General features: G+C 37.0%; 1 protein-coding gene across 1 annotated transcript in view; it reads left to right on the forward strand.

The window, feature by feature from the left end:
• The window catches only part of LOC122433542 (phospholipid-transporting ATPase ABCA3-like), a 273,275-nt gene that overhangs the window by 243,315 nt on the left and 5,789 nt on the right, over positions 1-24,171 (forward strand). Inside the window, exons 27-29 of the mRNA XM_043456580.1 lie at positions 21,194-21,381; positions 22,236-22,406; positions 22,858-23,048. Of these exons, the coding sequence (XP_043312515.1) occupies positions 21,194-21,381; positions 22,236-22,406; positions 22,858-23,048 (550 nt within the window). The remainder of the gene's footprint in view (positions 1-21,193; positions 21,382-22,235; positions 22,407-22,857; positions 23,049-24,171) is intronic.

Consider the following 24,171-nt stretch of genomic DNA (forward strand, 5'->3'; position numbering starts at 1 on the left):
TGGTTTGATCTCCTGCAGTCCAAGAGACTCTCAAGAGTCTTCTCCAACACCACAGTTCAGAGCATCAATTCTTTGGCACTCAGCTATCCTTATAGTCCAACTCTCACATGCACACATGACTACTGGAAAAACCATAGTTTTGACTAGACGGGCCTTTGTTGGCAAAGTAATGTCTCTGCTTTTTAATATGCTGTCTAGGTTGGTCATAGCTTTTCTTCCAAGGTGCAAGCCTCTTTTAATTTTATGGCTGCAGTCACCATCTACAGTGATTTTGGAGCCAAGAAGCCAAAGTCTGTCACTGTTTCCATTGTTTCCCAATCTATTTGCCATGAAGTGATGAGACCAGATGCCATGATCTTAGTTTTCTGTATGCTGAGCTTTAGGCCAACTTTTTCACTCTCCTCTTTCACTTTCATCAAGAGGCTCTTTACTTTCTTTCATAAGGGTGGTGTCATCTGCATATCTGAGGTTATTGATATTTCTCCTGGCAGTCTTAATTCCAGCTTGTGCTTCATCTAGCCTGGCATTTCACATGATGTACTCTGCATATAAGTGACAATATGTACTCTGCATCTAAGCAGTATGTGACATATAAGCAGTATGTACTCTGCATAAAAGTAGCATGTAACCCTGCATATAAGCAGTAAGGTGACAGTATGTACTCACATGATGTACTCTGCATATAAGTAGGGTGACAGTATACAGCCTTGACGTACTCCTTGCCCAATTTAGAACCAGTCCATTGTTCCATGTCCAGTTCTACCTGTTGCTTCCTGACCTGCATTCAGATTTCTCAGGAGGCAAGTAAGGTGGTCTGGTATTCCCATCTCTTGAAGAATTTTCCACAGTTTGTTGTGATCCACACAGTCAAAGACTTTGGTGTACTCAATACAGCAGATGTTTTTCTGGAACTCTCTTGCTTTTTCTATGATCCAAAGGATGTTGGCAATTTGAAGACACAGGAAAAGATATTTCATGTTAATTGTAAGGAAAAAAAGCAGGAGGGGCTATACTTACATCAGAGAAAGTATACATTGATTTAAAATGTTTTTAGAAACAAAGAAGATTACACAATGATAAAGAGGGTCAATTCAACATGATCACATAACAATTGTAAATGCACGTAAATCTAACATCAAAACATCTAAGTATATAAACAAATATTGATAGATCTAAAAGAAGAAATCAATGCAGTAGTAATAAGATAGAAAATGGATAAAACATTCAGACAGTTTCATCCTGTTTGTTTATTTTTGCTTTTATGTCCAATATTCTAGGAGGTATGCGAGACAGCAAAAGAGACACAGATATATAGAACAGTGTTTTGGACTCTGTGGGAGAGGGCGAGAGTGGGATGATTTGGGAGAATGGCACTGAAACATATATATTATCATATGTGACACAGATTGCCAGTCCAGGCAATCGATGCATGATACAGGGTGCTTGGGGCTGGTGCACTGGGATGACCCAGAGGGATGGGATGGGGAGGGAGGTGGGAGGGGGGTTCAGGATGGGGAACACATGTACACCCATGGTGGATTCATGTCAGTGTATGACAAAACCAATACAATGTCTACAAGCAATAAATGCTGGAGAGGGTGTGGAGAAAAGGGAACCCTCTTACACTGTTGGTAGGAATGCAAACTAGTACAGCCACTATGGAAAACAGTGTGGAGATTCCTTAAAAAACTGGAAATAGAACTGCCATATGACCCAGCAATCCCACTCTTGGGCATACACACTGAGGAAACCAGATCTGAAAGAGGCATGTGCACCCCAATGTTCATCGCAGCACTGTTTATAATAGCCAGGACATGGAAGCAACCTAGATGCCCATCAGCAGATGAATGGATAAGGAAGCTGTGGTACATATACACCATGGAATATTACTCAGCCGTTAAAAAGAATTCATTTGAATCAGTTCTAATGAGATGGATGAAACTGGAGCCCATTATACAGAGTGAAGTAAGCCAGAAAGATAAAGATCATTACAGCATACTAACACATATATATGGAATTTAGAAAAGATGGTAATGATAACCCTATATGCAAAACAGAAAAAGAGACACAGATGTACAGAACAGACTTTTGGACTCTGTGGGAGAAGGTGAGGGTGGGATGTTTCGAGAGAACAGCATGTATATTATCTATGGTGAAACAGACCACCGGCCCAGGTGGGATGCATGAGACAGGTGCTCGGGCCAGGTGTACTGGGAGGACCCAGGGGAATCAGGTGGGGGGGAGGTGGGAGGGGGGATCGGGATGGGGAATACATGTAACTCCATGGCTGATTCATGTCAATGTATGACAAAACCCACTGCAATGTTGCAAAGTAATTAGCCTCCAACTAATAAAAATAATTGAAAAAAAAATAAAGTAATTAGCCTCTAAAAAATTAATTATTAAAAAAAAACAACCATTCAGACAGAAAATCAATAAAGAGTGAAACTGATCAACACTAGAAACTAAATGACCTAACAGACATATTTAGAACTTTTAACCCCGAAGCAGAAGGATACACATTCTTCCCAAACACACACAGAACATTCTCCAGTTTGGATGATATGTTAGGTGACAAAACATACTATAACAATTTTTTAAAGATCAAAATAATGCCAGTTGTTTTTTCTGACTAAAATGGAATGAAACTAGAAATCAGTAATAGCATGAAAGTGAGAAAGTGCACAAATATTGTAAACACTTATCCTTGAACAGTGAGTCATAGAAGAAATCAAAAGGGAATTTTAAAAATATTTAATGACATATGAAAATGAAAAAATACAACATACCAAAACTTAAGGAGTGTAACAAAAGCAGTACTAAGAGTGAAGTTCATATTAATAAATGCCTACATTAAAAAAGAAAATAAATATCAGATAAACAGTCTAACTATACTTCTAACTAGATGGGGGTATAGGAGAGAGACTTGTGAAAATTATATAATTAGAAATAAAAGAGATGACATTAAAATATACCTTTAAAATAAAAAGGATTTTGTGAATCAAGAAAAAGAAGCCCCACAACTTATGTCATCAAGAAAATGCAAATGTAAACAACATGACATACCACTAAACACCTATCAGAATGGCCAAAACCAAACACTGATGATACCAAATGCTGGTGTATTTATGGAGCAACAGAAATATTCTTTACTGGTGCAAATAGAAAATGCCAAAGTGATTTTTGAAAAATTTGGTAGCTTTTTGCAAAACTAAATATACCATACAATCCAGCAACTGTACCCTTGGTTGTTTCCCAAAGAAGTTGAAAACTTACGTCCATGCAAAAACCTGCATACAAATTATTATGGTTGCTTTATTCATAATTACCAAAATTTGGAAGCAACCAAGAAGTCCTTCAATAGGTGCATTAATATATACACTGAGGTACGTACATACAATGGAGTACATACAGCACTGAAAAGAAGTGGGCAATCAAGTTGCGAAAAGATAACATGAACCTTAAATGCATATTACTAAGTTAAAGATGCTAGTCTTTATTAAAACAAGTAACCAATATAACCACTGTGGCTAATTTTATTCTTAAGTATTTTATTATCCTTGATGCTATTGTAAATAGGATAATTTTATTTCTTTTTTAGATAGCTCATTGTTTGTATATAGAAATAGTATATATGCTGCCAAAGCGAGCACATGTATATAGAAATAGAAGTGGTCTTCTATTTTGATTTTGTAACCTGCAACTTCACTGAGTTCATTTATTGTTTATAACAGATTCTTTTCCTTTGGTGTTTATATGTACAAGTTCTTCTCTGGAAACAATTTTACTTCTTCCATTTTGCTTTGGATGTCTTATATTTCTTTTTTTAAGTTTTTTAAAATTAATTTAACTGGAGGAAAATTACAATATTGTGATGGTTTTTGCCATACATCAATATGAATCAGCCATAGGCATACATGTATTCCCTCTATCTTGAACCCCTCTCCCACCTCCCTCCTCACCGCATTCCCTCCAGGTTTTCACAGAGCACCAGCTTTGGGTACCCTGTGTCATACATTAAACTCCCACTGGTATCTATTTTACATATGGTAATGCATATGTTTCAATCCTATTCTCTCAACTCATCCCACCCTCACCTTCTCCCTCAGAGTCCAAAAGTCTGTTCTTTATATCTGTGTCTCTTTTGCTGCCCTGCATTTAGGATTGACTGTGCCATCTTTCTATATTCCACATACATGTGTGTGTATTCATATACAATATTTATCTTTCTCTTTCTGACTTACTTCATTCTGTATAATAGGCTCCAGGTTCATCCATCTCATTAAAACTGACTTAAATGTGTTCCTTTTTATAGCTGAATAATATTCCATTGGGTATATGTACCACAACTTCCTTATCCATTCACCTGCCAATGGACATCTAGGTTGCTTCCATATCCTAACTATTGTAAATAGTGCTGCAATGAATATTGGGATACATATATCTTTTTCAATTCCAGTTTCCTCAGGATATATGCCTAGTAGTGGGATGTCTTCTATTTCTTTGTCTTGATTATTGCTCTGACTAGGACTTCCAATATTATGTTGAGTAGGAGTGCTGAGAATAGGCACCCGTGTCTTATACCTGATCTTAAATGAAAAGCTTGCAGTTCTTCACTGCTGAGTGTAATGTTAACTTTGAGCTTGTTACATATAGGCTTTATTATGTTGAAATATGTTCCTTCTGTACTAAAGTTTTCAGAGTTTTCATTTATCATTTATCAGGATGCTGAATATACCAAATGATTTTTCAGCATTTTTTGAAAAGATCATGTGATTTTTAACCTTTCATTTTATTAACTTGGTGCATCACATTTTTTGTGTTTGGTGAATTATTCTTGCATCACAGATATAAATCCCACTTGTTCTTGGTGTACAATAATACTTTTATTGCCATGTTGAATTCACTGTAGTAGTATTTTGTGCCATATGTATGTGAAAATGCTGTGCTCATTAATTCTGCTTTTATTTTTATTTTTGGAATTGCCATAAAGTCTTCCATGGTTTTTAGCTATACTGTATTACATTCTCACCAACATGGCTCAGGGTTCAATTTTCTATAATCTAGATAGCAGCTATTACTTTCTCCTTTTAATAGTTGCTATCCTGATTGATGTGAAATTGTTTCTCATTGTAGTATCAATTTATATTTCTCTAATGATCACTGATAGTCAGCATTTTTATATACTTAATGTCCAATTACATATAGTCTTTGAAGAAATGTTTATTCAAGTCCTTGCCAATTTTTGGAATAAGTTGTTCTTATTGAATTTCCAATATTTTCTATAAAACCTGGCTATTAATACCTAATCAGATAGATGATTTTCAAATATTTTTTCCATTCAGTGGGTTGCCTTTTAACTTAGTTGATAGTGTGCTTATATGTACATAATTTAAAATTTTTTTATAAAATCCATTTTGTCCATTTTTTCTTTTATTTGCTGAGCAATTGGTGTAATGCCCAAGAAATTGTTGCCAAATATTGTGAAACATCTGACCTATGTTTTATTCTATAGTTTCAGGTCTGAAATTTAGGTCTTTGATTATTTTCATTGAAGTACAGTTGATTTTCAATATTATATTAGTTTTAGGTACACAGCATAATAATTCAGTATTTTGAGAGATTATACTCCATTAAAAGTTATTACAAGAAAATGGCTATAGTTTTCTGTGCTATACAACATATCCTTGTTACTTATTATTTTATTAGTAGTTTGTATCTCTTAATCTCACATCCCTAATTTCCTGCAGCCGATTTCTCCCTCCCATTTGGTAACCACTAGTTGCCAGGCTTCTCTGTCCATGGGGATTCTCCAGGCAAGAGTACTGGAGTCAGTTACTATGCCCTCCTCCGGGGGATCTTCCCAACCCAGGGATCAAACCCAGGTCTCCCGCATTGCAGGCAGGTTCTTTATATCTGAGCCACCAGGGAAGGCCAAGAATACTTGTGGTGATTTCACGCTGAATAATTCTCACAAACACACAGGATTTTGAAAGACAGCACAGGGAGAGTTCTCAGAGAAGCAACTCCCTGAGAACATACTGAGAGCATATTTTATTGGTAACTTATCTTGTAATCTTTAACTAAGAGCAGTAAAGCAAGACAGAGACGAGAACTCAGGGATTAAGAAGACTTCCTCCTGAAGGTATGGAGTTAATCACATGAGAGGTGTAAAGAAAAGTCTTTAAAGATAAGAGGGTTGCTCTGTGTGCAGAACAGCATCTAACTAAATCTGATCTGTCAGCCAGAACGTCTAGCTTTAGGACAGGGTGTTGTGGTTGGGGAAGGGGGGAGGGTGGGAAGAGCAACCAAGGAAATAGAAATGAGTAAAATTAAATTCTAGGAGGCATTTCCAAGAAAGCAGTAAAACATGGTTCCCACAAATACTGGAGTGGGTAACCTATCCTTTCTCCAGGGGATCTTCCCAACCCAGCAATCAATCCAGAGTCTCCTGCATTGCAGGCATATTCTTTACCACCTGAGCTACTAGGGAAACTCACAGTTTGTTTTCTATATAAGTAAGTATCTTTCTGTTTTTTACATACATTGATTGACATTACTTTTTAGATTCCTCATATTAGGGATATCATATAGTATTTGCCGTTCTCTGTCGCACTTATTTCACTAATCATAATTTATCAATGTTCATCCGCATTGCTGCAAATGGAAGAGCAATATTCCATTGTGTGAGAGAGTGTGTATTTGGGTTGCTTCAATATCTTGGCTATTGTAATTAGTGCTGCTATGAATATTGGCGTGCATATATCTTTTTGAATTAGAATTTTAATTTTTTTTCCAAACATATTCCCATGGGATGGATTTGCTGGATCATATGGCAATTCTTTTTAATTTTCCACACTGGCTGCACCAATTACATTTCCACTAACAATGTACAAAGATTCCCCTTCTTCACATCTTCACCAACATCTGTTATTTGTAGACTTTTTGATGTTGGCCATTCTGACAAGTGTGAGTTGATAGGTTATTGTTGTTTCAGTTTGAGTTTCTATAATAATTATTGATGTTGAGTATCTTTTCATGTGTCTGTGACCATCTCTATGTCTTCTTTGGAGAAATGTCTACTCAAGTCTTCTGCCCATTTTTCGATTGGGTTGTTTATTTTTTGTATTCAGTTTAATATTTTGAATATGAACCTTTTGTCAGTTCCATCATTTGGAAATACAGGTATTGCATTCAGTTCAGTTCAGTTGCTCAGTAATGTTCATGGACTTCGCGACCCCATGGACTGCAACACGACAGGCTTCCCTGTCCATCACCAACTCCCAGAACTTGTTCAAACTCATGTCCATCAAGTCGGTAATGCCATCCAACCATCTCATCCTCTGTTGTCCCCTCCTTCTCCCACCTTCAATCTTTCCCAGCATCAGGGTCTTTTCCAATGAGTCAGTTCTTCACATCAGGTGGCCAAAGTACTGGAGTTTCAGCTTCAGAATCACTCTTCCCAATGAATATTCAGGACTGATTTCCTTTAGGAGGGACTGGTTTCATCTCCTTAAAGTCCAGGGGACTCTCAGGAGTCTTCTCCAACACCACAGTTCAAAAACATCAGTTCATCGGCACTCAGCTTTCTTTATAGTCCAACTCTCACATCCATACATGACTACTGGAAAAACCATAGCTTTGAGTAGACAGACCTTTGTTGGCAAAGTAATGTCTCTGCTTTTTAATATGCTGTCTAGGTTGGTCATAGCTTTTCTTCCAAGGAGCAAGCGTCTTCTAATTTCATGCCTGCAGTCACCATCTACAGTGATTTTGGAGCCCAAGAAAATAAAGTCTGTCACTGTTTCCATTGTTTCCCCATCTATTTGCCATAGTGATGGGACCAGATGCCATGATCTTAGTTTTCTGAATGTTGAGTTTTAAGCCAACTATTTCACTCTCCTCTTTCACTTTCATCAAGAGGCTCTTCAGTTCTTCTGCACTTTCTGCCATAAGGGTGGTGTCATCTGCATATCTGAGGTTATTGACATTTCTCCTGGCAATCTTGATTCCATCTTGTGCTTCGTCCAGCCCGGCATTTCGCATGATGTACTCTGCAGATAAGTTAAATAAGCAGGGTGACAATACACAGTCTTGATGTACTCCTTTCCCAAATTTTAACAAGTCCTTTGTTCCATGTCCAATTTCATGTTCCATGTTGCTTATTGTCCTGCATACAGATTTCTGAGGAGGCAGGTAATGTACTGGTACTCCCACCTCTTTAAGAGTATTCTATAGTCTGTTGTGATCTACACAGTCAAAGGCTTTAGAGTAGTCAATGAAGCAAAAGTAGATTTTTATGGAATTCCCTTGCTTTTTCAATGATACAATAGATGTTGGCAATTTGATCTCTGGTTCCTCTACCTTTTCTAAATCCAGCTTGTAAATCAGGAATTTCTCTATTCATGTACTACTGAAGCTGAGCTTGATAGATTTTCAGCATAATATTGCTAGTATGTGAAATGAGTGCAACTGTACAGCAATTTCAACCTTCTTTGGCATTGCCTTTCTTTGGTATTAGAATGAAAACTGACCTTTTCCCTTCCTGCGGCCAATTCCTGCAGAATTTTCCAAGTTTGCTGCCATAATGAATGTGGCACTTTAACAGCATCATCTTTTAGGATATGTAATAACTGATCTGGAATTCCATTACATCCACTAGCTTTGTTCATAGTAATGTTTCCTAAGGCACTTGACTTCACACTCCAGGATGTCTGACTTGACATGAGTGACCACACCATCATGGTTATCTGGGTCATTAAGAGCTGTTTTTGTACAGTTCTTCTGCGTATTCTTGCCACCATTTCTTAATCTCTTCTGCTTCCATTACTTCCTTGCTTTTTTTGTCCTTTATTGAGCCTGTCTTTGCATGAAATATTCCCTTGGTGTTTCTAATTTTCTTAAAGTGATTTCTAGTCTTTCTCATTCTATTTTTCCTCTATTTGTTTTCATTGTTCATTTAAGAAAGCTTTCTGATATCCAAAAGTCTACAAGCAATACATGCTGGAGAGGGTGTGGAGAAAAGGGAACCCTCTTACACTGTTGGTAGGAATGCAAACTAGTACAGCCACTATGGAGAACAGTGTGGATATTCCTTAAAAAACTGAAAATAGAACTGCGATATGACCAAGCAATCCCACTTCTGGGCATACACACTGAGGAAACCAGATCTGAGAGACACGTGCACCCCAGTGTTCATCGCAGCACTGTTTATAATAGCCAGGACATGGAAGCAACCTAGATGCCCATCAGCAGATGAATGGATAAGGAAGCTGTGGTACATATACACCATGGAATATTACTCAGCCATTAAAAAGAATTCATTTGAATCAGTTCTAATGAGATGGATGAAACTGGAGCCCATTATACAGAGTGAAGTAAGCCAGAAAGATAGACCAATACAATATACTAATGCATATATATGGGATTTAGAAAGATGGTAATGACAATCCTATATGCAAAACAGAAAAAGAGACACAGATGTACAGAACAGACTTTTGGACTCTGTGGGAGAAGGCGGGGGTGGGATGTTTTGAGAGAACAGCATCGAAACATGTATATTATCAAGGGTGAAACCATCCACCAGCGCAGGTTGGATGCATGAGACAAATGCTCGGGGCTGGTGTACTGGGAAGACCCAGAGGGGTGGGGTGGGGAGGGAGGTGGGAAGGGGGATCGGGATGGGCAATACATGTAAACCCAAGGCTGATTCATGTCAATGTATGGCAAAAACGACTGCAATATTGTAAAGTAATTAGCCTCCAACTAATAAAAATAAATGGGAAAAAAAAGAAAATAAAAAAAGATGGTAACGATAACCCTATATGCAAAACAGAAAAAGAGACACAGATGTACAGAACAGAATTTTGGACTCTGTGGGAGAAGGCGAGGGTGGGGTATTCTGAGAGAATAACATTGAAACAAGTATAGTATCAAGGGTGAAACAGATCACCAGCCCAGGTTGGATGCATGAGACAAGTGCTCAGGGCTGATGCACTGGGAAGACCCAGAGGGATGGGATTGGGAGGGAGGTGGGAGGGGGAATCGGGATGGGGAACACATGTAAATCCATGGCTGATTCATGTCAATGTATGGCAAAAACCACAAATAAATAAATAAATAAAATAAAATGGAAAGAAAAAAAAAGAAGGAGCCATCATTTGGCCACTAATAAATTATAAAAAGACCTCTTACAGGCCTAACATGAACAAACACACAATAGAATGATTTAGGAAGATCAGATAGAACATTTACATCTCAGAAACATGGAGAAATGTAAGTTTCCCCCTAGGAGGTTTTTGTATAAAGTTACTAAGCCAGGTTTTTTTATTTTCTCATCACCTTAGTTAATTACATAATGTATGCAACAACAACAGAAAAAGAGCTACCTGGAAAAAATAACTTTTTTGTGTGATCACCTTTAACTTCCAATTAAGTAAATACTTGCATAATTATAGGCCGGCCAGTCACCTAGGAATTTTCCTCAGGGGACTCTGAGATGAAACTTTATAGGAAGTGCTTCCCATTCTAGCTAAAGAAGTTAGTGTCAGAAGTCTGTGTGCACAAACCAAAGTAGACAAACCAAACCAAACCATGTTAGTGGAAATTCACTGGAAAAAAAAGGAAATGACAGAGATGCCCAGAAATCCAAAACCCAATGGCAGGTCTGTCCTAAATGTCACTTCCAAGTCCCACTAAGCCTGTGACAATTCTTCAAAGTAGCACCTTACAAACAGGGCTCCCCTCCCATAGGGAGAAACCCCCAAAAGGGAACTGCATTACTTCCCCAAAAGGAAAGCATCAGGAGGCCTCAAGGTGCACCTCAGGGATTTACCAAATGCTAGTGGGTATCATGCCATACTAGATGCCCTCTTTCTGATCCCCCAATATTTAGCGTTTCTCAGAGTGGAAGTTCAGGTTGATGCAGACAAGAGAAGAAAAAATGTGTCCTCAAGGCAAAAGAGACCTTGGCAGCTGCAAAGGGCAAACTCACTCCCATTCTCTTCTACAGCCTGGAGTCCCAGTAGAGTCAGTGGGTTGGGTGTGATCCGGGCACGGCCCTATGGCAGGGAATCTGTGACCTCAGAAAAAGCCTTCAACCCTCTGCTCTTTCAAAGGAGGGAGAGATCCTGAGTTTTTGACCCAGCTTTCGACCCCTTGCAGGGCCACCTGCCCATGATCAGATCCTGGTGCATGCTAAGTTGCTTCAGTCGTAGCTGACTCTTTGTGATCCTATGGACTCTAGTCCACCAGGCTTGCCTGTCCATGGGATTCTCCTGGCAAGAACACTGGAGTGAATTGACATTTCCTCCTCCAGGGTATCTTCCCAACTGAAGGATCTAACCTGCGTTCCTTAAGTCCCTTGCATTGGCAGGCAGGCTCTTTACCACTAGCACTACCCGGGAAGCCCTCAGATCCTGGAGGAGCCCCCAGAATTGTTGCTGGCCAAAATCTTGGCCTTCTCTGCCCACTGAAGCTGAATAAAAAAATACAGAAATAGAGTTTGGAGGAAAGAGAAAGGTGGCTTTAATTCTCAGCCAGCAGAGAGGGGAGGGCTCATGCCTTAAGAACTGTGCCCCCAGGTTACAGGTTTTCATCTTTTCAGCAATCTGAATATGTCATCCAATGTTTCTGCAGTACTGTGATGTTTTGATTAGTGTAAATTTTTAGTAAGTTTTGAAATCAAAAGTGTAAATCCTCTAACTTTGTTCTTCTTCAGGACTGGTTTGGTTACTCAGAGAACTGTGAATTTCCATTTTAATTTTACGATGATTTTTTTTTTTCTATTTCTGGGGAAAAATCCTTTGAGGTTTTGATAGAGATGGTATAAATCTGTAGATTACTTTGGGTAGTACTGACTCCATAACAGTATTGTCTTTCAATTCACAAACATTTGCTGCTTCTATTTATCTATGTCTTCTTTCTTTCAGCAACTGCTTTTCACTGTACAAAAATTTCTCCACCTTTGATAATTGCTAAGCATTTTACTTTATTTGATGCTACTGTAAAATTGCTTTGTAATTTCCTTTCAAATTGTTTATTGGTATCATCAGTTCAGTCAGTTCAGTCGCTCAGTCGTGTCCGACTCTTTGTGACCCCATGAATCGCAGCACGCCAGGCCTCCCTGTCCATCACAAACTCCCAGAGTTTACTCAAACTCATGCCCATTGAGTCAGTGATGCCATCCAGCCATCTCATCTTCTGTCGTCCCCTTCTCCTCCTGCCCCCAATCCCTCCAACATCAGGGTCTTTTCCAATGAGTCAACTCTTCGCATGAGGTAGCCAAAGTATTGGAGTTTCAGCTTCAGCATCAGTCCTTCGAATGAACACCCAGGACTGATCTCCTTCAGGATGGACTGGTTGGATCTCCTTGCAGTCCAAGGGACTCTCAAGAGTCTTCTCCAACACCACAGTTCAAAAGCATCAGATTTTCAGCGCTCAGCTTTCTTCACAGTCCAACTCTCATATAGAAATACAAATGATTTTTGCATGAAAACTTCTTGATATTTTGCTGAATTAATTTATTCTAATAGCTTTTTTGTGAAATCTTTAGGGTTTTCTACATGTAATAACCCCCTAATTTTTTTTTAACTTCTTTTGTTTTGACATGGTGTTTTTTCCTTTGTCTTGCCTAATTGATTTCAATATGATCTCTTATACTATGTGTTGAATAGGAGAGTTGACAATGGGCACCTTTGTCTTATTCCTGATTTTAGAGGAAATACTTTCAGCCTTTTACTACTGAGTGTTTGTTGTGAGTTTTTCACATACGGTTTTATTATGCTGAGGCAGTTTCCTTCTATTTCTATTTTGCTGTTTTAATCATGAAAGAGTGTAGAATTTTGTCAAATCCTTTTTAGCACTGACTTAAAAATACAATAACCAACTAAATTTAACAGACATATACAGAACACTCTAGATTTAGCAGATATATACGAACATATACACAAGAGCAACAGCATAGATACTGTTTTAACATTCACATTGGACATTTTCCAGAATAGAAAATATATTAAGCCATGAATTGTTTCCATAAGGTTTAAAATGATAAACATCATCCCAATTACCATCTCAACCACAATGAGATAAAGTTAGAACTCAAAGTAGCTTACTTCTACAAGAGTAAAAGAGAAAAATTCACTAATTTTTGGAAATTAAACAATACACTCTCTTAAATGATGACTAAAAGAAGAAATCATGGAGGATGTTGAAAAATATTTAGAGGTGAATTAAAATCAAAACAAAATATTTCAAAAATTATAATACCCAATTAAAGAATTCTACAGGATAAATTATAGTCTTGAAATTAATATGACCTGTTACATTGATTGATGTTAATATATTGAATAATTCTTGCATTCCAGGGATTATTCTCAATTTGTCATGGGGTTCCATTCCCAGGTGGTACTAGTGGTAAAGAACCTGCATGCTAATGCAGGAGACACAAGAGATGCACATTCGATCCCTGGGCTAGGAAGACCCCCTGGAGGAGGGCATGTCAACCCACTCCAGTATTCTTGCCTGGAAAGTCCCATAGATGGAGTAGCCTGGCAGGCTACAGTCCATAGGGTTGCAAAGAGTCAGACATGACTGAAGTGACTTATCACACACAATCATGGTATATAATTGTTTAAATATGCTGGTGAACTTGGTTCACTACTCTTTTGTTTAAAAATTTTATGTCAAAGTTCATAAGGTCTGTAGGTTTTTTTTTTTTCCCCATTATATCATCTTTTCCTAGCTTTAGTATCAAGATAATGCGATCTTATAGAAAGAACTAGAAACTGTTCCCTTCTCTTCAATTTTTAGAAGAGTTTGAGAGGGCTGATACTTGTTCTTCCTGAAATGCTCAGTAGTATTTGCCAGTAAAGCTGTTGTGTCTAAAGCTTTCTTGTCAGATTTTTTAAAATTACTTTTCAGTCTACTTACCTAGTTATAAGTGCTTTCAGATTTTCTGTTTCTTTAGGCTTTAGTTTTGGTAGGTCTTATGTTTCTAGTTATTTGTACATTTCTTCCATTTCTTTCATAGGACTTTTTACAGTTCTTTTTACTTCTGTCAGAGAGGGCAATGGCACCCCACTCCAGTACTCTTGCCTGGAAAACCCCATGGACCAAGGAGCCTGGTGGGCTGCAGTCCATGGGGTTACTAAGAGTCGGACACGACTGAGCAACTTCACTTTCACTTTTCACTTTCATGCATTGGAGAAGGAAATGGCAACCCACTCCAGTGTTCTTGCCTGGAGAACCCCAGGGACAGGGGAGCCTGCTGGGCTGCTGTCTATATGGGGTCTCACAGAGTCGGACACGACTGAAGTGACTTAGCAGTAGCAGCAGCAGCAATTACTTCTATAGTAATATTCTCACTTTTATTCTTGATTTTAGTAATTTGAGTCCTCTTTCTTTTTTCAGTTTATTTAGCTAGAAGTTTGTTAATTTTGTTGAACTGTTCAAGTAATTAAATTCTGGTTTCATTGATTTTTCTCTATTGTTTTTCTGTTGTCTATGCATGTATTTCTGCTCTAATCTTTATTACTTCCTTCCTTCTGTTTGTTTTGTGTTTAGTTTACCCTTGTTCTATTTTTTTGAATTATAAATTTAAATTGTGGATTTGGGATTTTTCTTGGTGTTTAACATAAGTGTTCAAGGCTCTAATTTATCCTGTAGCATTCTTTAACTGGGTCCTTTAAGTTTTGGTATATTTTGTTTTGATTTTAATTCACCTCTAAGTATTTTTCAACATCTTCCATGATTTCTTCTTTTGTCCATCATTTGAAAGAGTGTATTGTTTAATTTCCAAAAATTAGTGAATTTTTCCATTTTACTCTTGCAAAAGTAAAGTACTTTGAGTTCTAAATTTGTCTCCTTGTGGTTGAGAAGGTAAAATCATGGCTGTCATTTTGAATCTATGGAAATAATTCATGGCTTAATATATTTTCTATTATGGAAAATGTCCCATGTGAATGTTAAACAGTATCTATGCTGTTGTTATGTATGTGTCTGTAAATCTGTTAAATCTAGAATGTTCTGTATATGTCTGTTAAATCTAGTTGACTTGTGGTGTTTTAATATCCTCTATTTCTTTACTTATGTTCCACCTCATCATTCTATCCATTAATGAGTGCAATACTGAAGTATTCCACTATTATTATAGAACTGTTCATTTCTCCCTTCAATTTTGTCAGTTTTGCTTTTAATATATTTTATGGTCTGTTGTTAGGTGATAGCTATTTATAATTATTACATTTTTTGCTTCACTGAAACCCTTAGAAATATATCATGTCCTTTGTATTTTGTAATCTTTTTTATATTTTAAGTCTCTTTTGTCTGATATAAGCATAACTACCCTGCTATTTGGTGTCGTGTTCTGTGCACAGGTTGGAAAAGAATTTCCAGACATGAGACAGAATGAGAGGGAAATAAAGGTTATTAGGTTGGGCAACGCTGTTAGAACAGTGGGCCAGCTTAAGGGAGAATCGACATTGAACAGGGGTCTTTAGTCCACTTTTATACCCAGGGTACAAGGAATGGGATAGGGGTCTTGTGAGTCATTTGCTGATTGGATGAGGCATGTATACTGGGTGGGGAGAAGAGTAAGGCAAATACCTTCTCCCTATGGGGAGATAGGAGGGGAGATAGGTTATACTGATCAGAAGGACTTGAAATCCACTAATAGTTACAACATGGGGGAGGGAAGGATGATAAGGGTCTGGTTTTTCCATTCTTACATTCCAAGACCCTCCTTGGTTTTATCTGCTCTTTCTTGGGTCACCACATTTTGGTTACTATTTGCATGGAATGTCTTTTTTCCATCCTTTCACTCTCATTGTATTTGTGTCCTGGATTTAAAGTGAGTCTCTTATAACACAACAACATATAATTAGATTGTGAGTTTTAACCATTTTGCCAATCTCTGCCTTTGAATTGGAAAGTTTAATTTATACATTTAAAGTAATTGTTGGTAAGACATGACTTATTTCTGACATTTTGCTGTTAGTTTTCTATATGCCTTATTGCTTTTTTATTCTTCCTTTTTTGTTTAATTTATACATTTAAAGTAATTGTTGGTAATACATGACTTATTTCTGACATTTTGCTGTTAGTTTTCTATATGCCTTATTGCTTTTTTGTCCTTCCTTTCTTGTTCTTTGTACTTCCTACATTATGTTCTTCTCTTGTGTTAAGTCACTTATTTTTTGCAGTAACATATTTAAATTCCTTTCTTATATCCTTTTGTGCATATTCTATAGCTATTTTTCATTGTGGTTACTGTGTTGATTATATTTAACATCTAAAGTTATAACCAATTGTATTTATAGCAACATAACTTCAATAACAATTATTTTGCTTCTTTATAGTTCTGTCTCTACCCAGTTTTTGCTGATGTCACAAAATTATATCTTTATACATTGTGTGAACAATGAATTAGTCTTTCATGTGTGTGCATGCTAAGTTGCTTCAGTTGTGTCTGACTCTTTGCGACCCCATGGACTATAGCCCACCAGGCTCCTCTATCCATGGAATTGCCCAGGCAAGAATACTGGAGTGGGTTGCCATGCCCTTCTTCAGGGGATCATTCCAACCCAGAGTCTTTTATAATGATATGTAGAAAATAAAATGTGAATTTACAAAACAAAGTTTTGTAATTATAGTTATAATTACTATTAGACTAGTAATTTAAATATATATTGATCTTTTAAATCATGTAGAAAAAAAATGAGTTATAAATTTGTGTTATATTAGCTATTGTCAATAGTAATTGCTCATATATTTACATTAATTGAAATATTTATTCTTTCATATTGCCTTGAGTTACACCTTGGTGTCCTTTAATTTTACCCTGCAAAACTCCCTGTAACATTTCTTGGAGGGCAGATCTAACAGCAACAAATTTCCTCAGTCTTTGTTAATCTGTGAATGCTTCAATTTCTCCCTTACTTTTGAAAGGCAGTTTTGTGTCCTCTTTGATTTCTTTCATCAGTGTTTTATAGTTTTCTATGTATAGGTCTTTTGTTTCTTTAGGTAGATATACTCCTAAGTATTTTATTCTTTTTGTTGCAATGGTGAATGGTATTGTTTCCTTAATTTCTCTTTCTGTTTTTTCATTGTTAGTATATAGGAATGCAAGGGATTTCTGTGTGTTAATTTTATATCCTGCAACTTTACTATATTCATTGATTAGCTCTAGTAATTTTCTGGTAGAGTCTTTAGGGTTTTCTATGTAGAGGATCATGTCATCTGCAAACAGTGAGAGTTTCACTTCTTCTTTTCCTATCTGGATTCCTTTTACTTCTTTTTCTGCTCTGATTGCTGTGGCCAAAACTTCCAACACTATGTTGAATAATAGTGGTGAGAGTGGACACCCTTGTCTTGTTCCTGATTTCAGGGGAAATGCTTTCAATTTTTCACCATTGAGGGTGATGCTTGCTGTGGGTTTGTCATCAAAGAGGACACAGATGGAGAAACATACCATGTTCATGGATTGGAAGAATCAATATTGTCAAAATGGCTATTCTACCCAAAGCAATCTATAGATTCAATGCAATCCCTATCAAGCTACCAACATTTTTCACAGAACTAAACAAAGAATTTCACAATTTGTATGGAATACAAAAAACCTCGAATAGCCAAGTAATCTTGAGAAAGAAGAATGGAACTGGAGGAATCAACCTGCTGACTTCAGACTCTACTACAAAGCCACAGTCATCAAGACAGTGTGGTACTGGCACAAAGACAGAAATATAGACCAATGGAACAGAATAGAAAGCCCAGAGATAAATCCACGAACCTATGGACACCTTATCTTTGACAAAGGAGGCAAGGATATACAATGGAAAAAAGACAACCTCTTTAACAAGTGGTGCTGGGAAAACTGGTCAACCACTTGCAAAAGAATGAAACTAGAACACTTTCTAACACCATACACAAAAATAAACTCAAAATGGATTAAAGATCTAAATGTAAGACCAGAAACTATAAAACTCCTAGAGGAGAACATAGGCAAAACACTCTCCGACATAAATCACAGCAAGATCCTCTATGACCCACCTCCCACAATATTGGAAATAAAAGCAAAAATAAACAAATGGGATCTAATGAAACTTAAAAGCTTTTGCACTACAAAGGAAACTATAAGTAAGGTGAAAAGACAGCCGTCAGATTGGGAGAAAATAATAGCAAATGAAGAAACAGACAAAGGATTAATCTCAAAAATATACAAGCAACTCCTGCAGCTCAATTCCAGAAAAATAAATGACCCAATCAAAAAATGGGCCAAAGAACTAAACAGACATTTCTCCAAAGAAGACATACAGATGGCTAACAAACACATGAAAAGGTGCTCAACATCACTCATTATTAGAGAAATGCAAATCAAAACCACAATGAGGTACCATTACACACCAGTCAGGAAGGCTGCTATCCAAAAGTCTACAAGCAATAAATGCTGGAGAGGGTGTGGAGAAAAGGGAACCCTCTTACACTGTTGGTGGGAATGCAAACTAGTACAGCCACTATGGAAAACAGTGTGGAGATTCCTTAAAAAACTGGAAATAGAACTGCCATATGACCCAGCAATCCCACTTCTGGGCATACACACTGAGGAAACCAGATCTGAAAGAGACACGTGCACCCCAATGTTCATCGCAGCACTGTTTATAATAGCCAGGACATGGAAGCAACCTAGATGCCCATCAGCAGATGAATGGATAAGGAAGCTGTGGTACATATACACCATGGAATATTACTCAGCCGTCAAAAAGAATTCATTTGAACCAGTCCTAATGAGATGGATGAAACTGGAGCCCCTTATACAGAGTGAAGTAAGCCAGAAAGATAAAGAACATTACAGCATACTAACACATATATATGGAATTTAGAAAGATGGTAATGATAACCCTATATGCAAAACAGAAAAAGAGACACAGAAATACAGAACAGACTTTTGAACTCTGTGGGAGAAGGTGAGGGTGGGATGTTTCAAAAGAATAGCATGTATACTATCTATGGTGAAACAGATCACCAGCCCAGGTGGGATGCATGAGACAAGTGCTCGGGCCTGGTGCACTGGGAAGACCCAGAGGAATCGGGTGGAGAGGGAGGTGGGAGGGGGGATCGGGATGGGGAATATTTGTAACTCCATGGCTGATTCATATCAATGTATGACAAAACCCACTGAAATGTTGTGAAGTAATTAGCCTCCAACTAATAAAAAAATTAAAAAAAAAAAAAAAAGAAAGGCAGTTTTGCCAGATATAGGATTTCTGTTGACAGTTTTTTTTAAAGCACTTTGAGTACTTTTGGCCCACTGCCTTCTGACCTCCAAAATTTCTGATGGGAAACATGCTCATGATCTTATCGAGGATTCCATGTATATGATTGGTCTCATTTGTTTTACAGGTTTCAAGATTCTTTTTTTGTCTATGGTTTTGGAAACCTTGATTTTAATGTGTCTTGGTGTGGTTCTCTTTGAATTCATCTCCTTTGAATCTTTGATCTTCTTGGATGTTTGTATTCAAATGTGAGAAGTTTTAGTATCATTTATCCAAATATTCTCTCTGTCCTTTTCTTACTCTCTTCTTCAGGACACCTACAGTGCGTATGTTCATCCACTTAATGGCTTCAAATGTCCCTTAGGCTCAATCTACTGTTCTTTAATTCTTTTTGCTTTCTTTTCCATGTTCCATTGTCATATCTTTGTCTGCTGATTATTCTGCCTACTCTAATCTGCCTTTGAATCCTTTTAGTGAATTTTTCATTTCAATTAGTTGTTGCGCTTAACAAATCCAAAATTTATTTTAGTTTCTCTTTATAGTTTCTGTCTCTTTATTGTACTTCCATTTTGTTCATAATTTTCTTGACTTTCTCCACATCTTTTTTTAATTCCTTGAACACCTTTAAGATAGTCACTTTAAAGTATCTGTCTAGAAGATTTACATCAGTTGTTTTTTTTTTGGTTTGTTTGTTTGTTTGTTTTTAGGGGTAGTGCCTGATTATTTAGTTTTAGTTGGCTCATGCTTTCTTGTTGGTCTGTACCTCTACAATCAGAAGCAGCAATAAGCAATTAGAGCACAGATGCCCTTTATTTGGAGGACAGGATCTTGTTTGCTCATCCTATCTCCTCCTAGCTGTGTAAAAGCTGCTTCAAGAATTTATGCACAAATGTGACTTGGTGTGCGGATGGAGGATGGTAGACGCTAGTATGCTAACAACTGAAATTGACTGCAATTAACCACAATTTACAGTCCAAATCTTCCCCTAGAGCTTTCAGTAGACTATAGAGTCCCAAAATAATTTTATTAGACAGAGATAAATTCTTGGTGCTCCCTACTCAGCTATCTTCCCAGAATCCTTTGAATCTGATTTTTACAAATATGTTATTATGTTAATAGTTTAATCATTGACTTAAACTCATTTGTTACTCTGTTGTTTAAAGTGGCCTATATCCCATAGGTTCAAAATATTTTGCAAGGTAAATTGAGCTTTTCAGCTCATGAATTAAGGATGTAGTCTTAGAAATTCATTTTGAAATATGAAAAATATTGAAGTTTCTAAAATATTTGCTTTATTATTGATTTTTAATTTAATTCCATGTTGTCAGATATTTTCTCTGAATATTATAAAATTTTTATAATATGTTCAGACTTCTTTCATGACTAATATGTGACTGAAATAAGAGCTAGGATCCCAATTCTGCTCATTAGATGATTCTCACAAACTAATATTGCATATAACAGAGAGATGGAGGACCCTACTTGTAGTCCATTTATCATCACTACCAAAAAGTAGGATATCACTGAGTCTAGCCTAGGTATAACTGCCCAGGCTCTCCTTCTATGGCAGTCTTTGATTATGAAATCCTGAAATCTCTTGGGGCTAAACTAATGAAGATTTATTAGAGAAAATAAGATACCAAAGTTCACAAATAGCCATCCAGTTATCAATACTGGACATCACAATTGATTTAGATCTCTTTTACTTTTTAGGGTTGTCAAAGTTTTAATTTTAATACATGACAATAGCTTATAACAGCAATGACTCTGTAATCACTGAGAAAGAAATTATTTACTAAAACTCTGGCTTATAACCTTCTTAGAGGCATGGGCTGGAAAGTGTCAGGTCTTCTATGTTATTTGTGTATACTATATGCTCAGTGAGATATAGTTGACTTATGTCCATTGTTGTTCTTTTATTTTAGGTAAGATCAAAAATTGGTTACTGCCCACAGTTTGACGCCTTACTGGATTACATGACTGCTCGAGAAATAATGATCATGTATGCCAGATTGTGGGGGATTCCTGAGACCAAAATTAACAATTATATAAAGAAGTCAATGCAAGCACTGAATCTGGAATCCTATGCTGACAAGTATATTTACACTTACAGGTGAGATATCATACTGATGCTCTCATTTCAGCTAATATTGAGGAGCCTTCTACTGATTCCAATCTTTGGAATCAGTGCCCACAATCTAGCCAGAGTTCCACTGACAAACAGAAGCAATGACTAGGAAATAATCTAATGCCTTGCCAGTACTGGGATATCAGCAATAAAGCAGACCTAATTAGTATCACAATTTTCCCTTGCAGAGATGAAACACAATCCTGGTTCAATTGCAAATGTAGTCATTGAATTATAAATGAAAGCATCTCTCTCCCTTATTCTCTGTTCTTTGTCTCTCAAGGACCATGTAAAATTCTTTGTATTGGCCTGGTAAATATATTGTTTATATGTCTGGGAATCTAAAGGAACTCTGGTATACAAAAGTCACCTTTCTACATTTCAAATGAAAATGACTTGATTTATATATTTGCATTTGGATCTGATGCCTTGGTTTGCATGCATGTGTGTTCCACTCGTTGTTACCCTATTGACTATAGCCCACCAGACTCCTCTGTCAATGAGGTTCTTCAGGCGAGAATACTGGAGTGGGTTGCCATGTCCTCCTCCAAGGGATCTTCCCGACCCAGGGATCAAACTCATGTCTCTTAAATCTCTTGCATTGGCAAGCAGTTCTTTATCACTAGTGCCACATGGGAAGTGCAATGCCTTGGTTGAATGATATGCAATCAGCATTTTTAATATCTTGAATGTTTCCTATGACTCAGCATTTTGGAAATAATTTAATTGTTTCCTGTAAATAATGGATATATATTAAATATATGTTTTTGATGTATTAAACTGCTGTCGCATATACCCATCTCTGTTTCTGCTTTCTCTCTCCTTCCTTAACTATGAAGTGGAGGAAACAAGCGTAGACTGAGTACTGCTATTGCCCTCATGGGAAACCCCTCAGTCGTCTTCCTGGATGAGCCATCAACTGGTATGGACCCAGTAGCCCGGCGCCTTCTCTGGAATGCAGTGACACAGACACGTGAAAGTGGCAAAGCAATCATCATAACATCTCACAGGTGCAGCTGACTGGGAGGCTTGGTTAAGGGTTAGAAGAGTTATAACGGTATGACCTATGGGAAGGAGTTTTCATTGAGATGAGAAGGCAGGAAGTTCAGGAACTGTTCCATTTGAGGATCTGGTCTTTTACTACTTTTTAAAAAATTAAAGTGCAGTTGATTTACAATATTATATTAGTTTCAAGTGTGCAACTTCGTGATTCAATATTTTTATAGATTATACTCCATTTGAAGTTATTAAAAATATTGGCTATATTCCATGTGCTGTACATTATATCCTGTAGATGATCTTACTACTTTGAATTTTAAAATATGCCATGATGTTGATGAGGGGCAGATGAAACTTCCTTTTTCAAAGAGGGTCACAAAATACTGGATATTTGAACTATAGAATATCTTCTGATAGAGATGTTTTAAAGCTTCACATCATTTTGGTGTTTTGTTCTACTAGTATGGAGGAATGCGATGCTCTTTGTACTAAGTTGGCCATCATGGTGAAGGGAAAGTTCATGTGCCTGGGCAGCCCTCAGCATCTCAAGAACAAATTTGGCAATGTTTACATCCTAAAAGTCAAGATCAATACTGATGAAAAAGAGAACAAATTAGAGGATTTTAAAACTTTTATGGAAACAACTTTCCCAGGTAAACTTGGTTGGTTGGGTTAGCTTTGATATAGATGTGTTAAATCATATTTATTGTTCTCACCATCCATGTGCTGCATATCTCCAGTAACTATTTCTTGTGAATTATTGATATTAATTGTCCTTCCATGTTGAATTATTTTTGGAATGCTTGTTCTTTTAAACTTTTTATGTTTGGTTGTGCTAAGAAGTTTGCACAAAGAACAGAAGTATTCACCAATATCTTGGTGTATATTAACTAGTAAGGTAGTTGTGACATTAGAGCTGTCCATATGACCTATATACCTAAAATCATGTTTGAACATAATTCTCAATTTTTAGTAAATATAATCTGTATTAGTCCACTAAGGCTGCTATAATAAGATACCACAGACTGACTGGCATAATGGCAGAAATTTATTTTCTCACAGTTCTGAGATTAGAAGTTCAGTATCAAGATTTCAGGAGATCTGGTTTCTCCTGAGGCCTCTCTTTTTGGCCCACAGATGGCCTCCTTCTCTCACTGTGTCATCAGACAGCTTTTTTTTTTTTCTGTGTGTATCCATGCCTGGTGTCTCTTACTCTTCTTATAAAGACATCAGCCATAGTGGATCCAGGTACCACCCTTATGACCTCATTTATCATTAATTACTTCCTTAAAGGACAGATGACCAAACACAATCAACTGGGGTTAGGGCTTCAGCAAATGAATTTGGTGGGGGTGGAAGTGGGGGGTGGGAAATGACACAATTCTTTCCATAATATCACTCATGAAAAGTTTTAAGGTTTTTTACCTCACACTGAAAAATATAGCTATGGTCTTTTGCTGTCCCAATCAAGTTATGAAACTGAAATTCAAACAAGAACCACTAAACTTTTTTTTCTTTGCAAGGCTAGCACTTCTTCATGCTATATTCAATAAACATTTCTTTGACTATATGGTACAATGCCAGAGACAGCAATTATTTCTTTCTATCTCTTATCTTTCCTTCCTAAATATGAAGAAGAAACATGATAAGACTTTTATTAATTCTGCTTTTTCATCTTAGTTTCCATTCTGCTATGCTGAGCAAGATATCACAGACATCCCCATTGTGTGTCAGGCTGAGGAGTTGGAAGTTTATCTTCCAAGCAATAGAAAATAG

This window comes from Cervus canadensis, chromosome 32 (assembly GCF_019320065.1).
Source record: "Cervus canadensis isolate Bull #8, Minnesota chromosome 32, ASM1932006v1, whole genome shotgun sequence".
NCBI lineage: Eukaryota > Metazoa > Chordata > Mammalia > Artiodactyla > Cervidae > Cervus > Cervus canadensis.